Below are 3,005 nucleotides of genomic sequence, written 5' to 3' on the forward strand. Positions count from 1 at the left end.
CTCCAAAGGCAAATGAAAAGAGCCCAACATTTAGTTCTGTTATTAATTATTATATTCATATTAACATTATTATTAAATCTCATGATACAATCTCATCACTTGGGGAGACTGGATTCATGATTCTTCAATGCCTTAGTTTGGCAACACCGTGACACGGAGCATTCAGCTGTTAGTGCTCTGTGAGTTACTCGAAGCCAACACAACAATGTAGGGGGCTTCCCGTGGGTATCTATGCTAGCAGCGCTGCCATGGTGCAGCTGTACGGCTGTGAGCTCTGTAGTGTAGCCAGGGCCTTGGTCTGAAAAGAAAAGGATTGAATTAACCCAGATCCGGAGAGTTTCCTACCTTGTATTTCTGGGCAGCCTGTTCCATGAGAAGCACCGAGTGTGATCCATGCTCTGGCGATCTCCAACAAACCACACACACGGTTTCCCCATCCTCCTCACAGAACAGATCCAGGGCTCTGTCGTGTCTCTCACACAGATTCCCTCCTCCTGGTTTGAAATCCAGGTGTTTGATTTTTTCCACTATATTTGCTAGCTGACAGTTGTTCCAGAGAGACCCTGCCTGGATCCGGGCTCTGCAGCTGGGGCAGCACAAAGGGTCATAGTCCCCCTCTGTCCATGTCTCCCAGTGCTGAGTGATGCAGACTCGGCAGAAGTTGTGCCCACAGTGTATGGTCACCGGGTCCGTCAGATATTCCAGGCAGATGGGACATTTGGTTTCCTCTTGGATTTCCTGCACTGGAGTCGCTGAGGCCATGGCTGCTGGGATCTCTGCTCCTCTGTTCCCTCTGCACAGAAATGGTTTGGCTGATAATGGGAGGGGCGTGTCCCACTGACATCAGCTGCACAGGTGCAGAATGAGGTGAAGAAAGAGGAGAGACTGGGAGGAGGAGCAGGAGAAAGATAAGAAAAGAAGGAAGCAGGAACTACCTAGGCAAGGAACGGGAGCTGCAGGGTGTAAAGAAGCAAAAAGGGAATGAAAGGGAAAGGGGGGAAGGAAACAAACAAACAAGGAAACAAAAGCTTAAACTCAGGGTCTGTCTACACCAGTGGTTCCCAAAAGTGGCCTGTGGGGTCTTTCAAAGTGGCCCACTGCTCCCCTCCCGCTGGCTGCAGAAGGGATGTGCTGCCTAAGGACCCAGGCAGAGCACGTTGCCGCGGGGCTACAAGACTGGTAGTGCTGCCCTCCCCTGGCTGTAGCAGGGAGCATGGTAAAGCGCTCTGCTTGGGTCCCTAGGTGCTGGGTCCCTGCTGGAGGCAGTGGGAGGGGAGCACTGATCTCCTCCTCCCCTGACTGCAGAAGGGAGCCACTTGCCTAGGGACCCAGGTGGAGCGAAGGGGCTACAGGACACGTGTAGTTTCCCTGCTGCAGCCTGCGGGGCGGGAGATCAGCAAGGAGGCAGCCTCCTCGGTGAACTCCTTCGTCTGGCTGCAGTGGGGGGAGCAGCCAGGACCCATCATGCTTGAGGAAAGGGGGCAGGACTCTACAAATCAGAGCCTTGCGCTTTGGCCCACACTAAGCAGGTCACCCACCGTGACATAAATGCCAGGCCACGTGCTTCAGTGTGTGGTGACAGTCACTCATCTACACCAGTGCAGCGGTTCCCAACCTTTTCAAGGGTGTGGACCTGTAGGCCAGCAGTAGTGTCCGGCCAGGGCGTTGCGGCCCTTCCTCAGGTCCAGGCCCCGAGGAAGGCCACAGCGCCCTTTTCCAGGGGAATGTTTTAGTGCCTGCGCATGAGTCTGAGCCCCGGCCCTCAGGCAGGGCAGGCCGACAAGTAGCCTAGATTCTCCAACCCCCATGCAGGGTGAAACAGGTTCGCAGTCTATGGCCTCCGGCCCACAGGTGGGGCGAGGCAGGCAAGCAGTGGATGCACTGTCTAGAGCGGCAGGGGAGAGCACTTCCTCCCAGGGCGGTCAGGGCAGGGGGAGGGGGACACAGGCCCACCCGTCTCCACTGCGTCCCAGCCCAGGCCCTAGCAGTGGCACAGCTGTTGCCACTGAATCAACGGGACTCCAGCTGCAACACACTCATTGGGACTAGTCCCTGATTCAGCCGCTGTCTAGCTGGCTGTCCCTGGGCCACTTCCTCCCCCTGGTCCCCAGGTACCTGAGAGTCCTCCATGTCCTCAGGGTTGCTGGGGTAACTCAGCACACGGCAGTCTCACCAGTCCCTCCTCGTCGAGCAGCGGCAAGTCGGGGAGCTCCTCTGCGGAGGGCAGTTCCTCCAGGTCACAGGGCTCCTGGGATTCTCCGGTGTCGGGCAGCTCCTCCAGGTCCTGGCCGCCTTCCGGGGGTATCTTCCACCCCCAGGGGCCTCAGTCCAGTCCCTGGGGCCCGGCGGCCTTGGTCCAATCCCTGGGGCCTGGCAAGTCTAGCAGTTTCTGGGGCCTCCGACCTGGGAGGCGGTTGCTCGGAGTGGCTGCTTGGCTGTGGCCAGGCCTAAGCCACAGCCGGCGGGAAGGCACATCTGCCTCCAGCGGCAGCCATTCCTCTTTTGAGCTGCAGGGCCTGCCTTTTATACTTCCTGTTCCTGCAGAAGCTCCGCCCCTCTGTTACCGGGCAGATTGTCCTGACGGGCCTGGTACTGTCCAGCCGGGGCGTTGCGGCCCTTCCTCGGGCCCAGGCTTCAAGGAAGGCCACAGCACCTTCCTACAGGACCCCTTGTCAACCTCCAAACACTTTGCGGACCACCACATGCTGCTAGTTGTTTTTAAACTATATGAAATTACTTTTTTATTTGAAATTGTACATTTCCTTGGTGAGGATGTTATTATGTTTCTTTTCCGCGGATGCCCTGTAGCAGCCTCGCGGACCACAAGTGCTCTGCGGACCACAGGTTGGGAACCGCTGCACGAGTGCTTTGTCTGTGAGTGTGTGACGTACTGTGAGTAATTTGTAGGTGTAAAATAGTGAACGTAAAAATGAGCAGATTAGCATCAAATGTTTACTTTAAATATGTAGTGATTTGTTGTCCTTAATGGTCTCTACGTCAATATA

At 55.9% G+C, this 3,005-nt stretch overlaps 1 protein-coding gene across 1 annotated transcript; it reads right to left on the reverse strand.

Moving 5' to 3' along the window:
- Positions 1-229: 229 nt before the first annotated feature.
- Positions 230-762, reverse strand: LOC137142874 (E3 ubiquitin-protein ligase TRIM68-like). Its single transcript, XM_067532345.1, has 2 exons — positions 346-762; positions 230-298 (listed from the first exon to the last, which is right to left on the reverse strand). Exons 1-2 carry the CDS (start codon positions 760-762, stop codon positions 230-232), a joined length of 486 nt encoding a protein of 161 aa, XP_067388446.1.
- Positions 763-3,005: the final 2,243 nt, after the last annotated feature.

Source organism: Emydura macquarii, unplaced genomic scaffold, assembly GCF_026122565.2.
Source record: "Emydura macquarii macquarii isolate MOO-44397 ecotype Brisbane River unplaced genomic scaffold, CSIRO-AGI_Emac_v2 contig_3277, whole genome shotgun sequence".
Classification (NCBI taxonomy): domain Eukaryota; kingdom Metazoa; phylum Chordata; order Testudines; family Chelidae; genus Emydura; species Emydura macquarii.

Coding starts and splice junctions, on each gene's coding strand:
- LOC137142874 (XM_067532345.1), bottom strand. CDS start 762: ATGGCCTCAGCGACTCCAGTGCAGGAAATCCAAGAGGAAACCAAATGT. Junction 299..345: donor AGGCTGCCCAGAAATACAAG/GTAGGAAACTCT, acceptor TTTTCTTTTCAG/ACCAAGGCCCTGGCTACACT.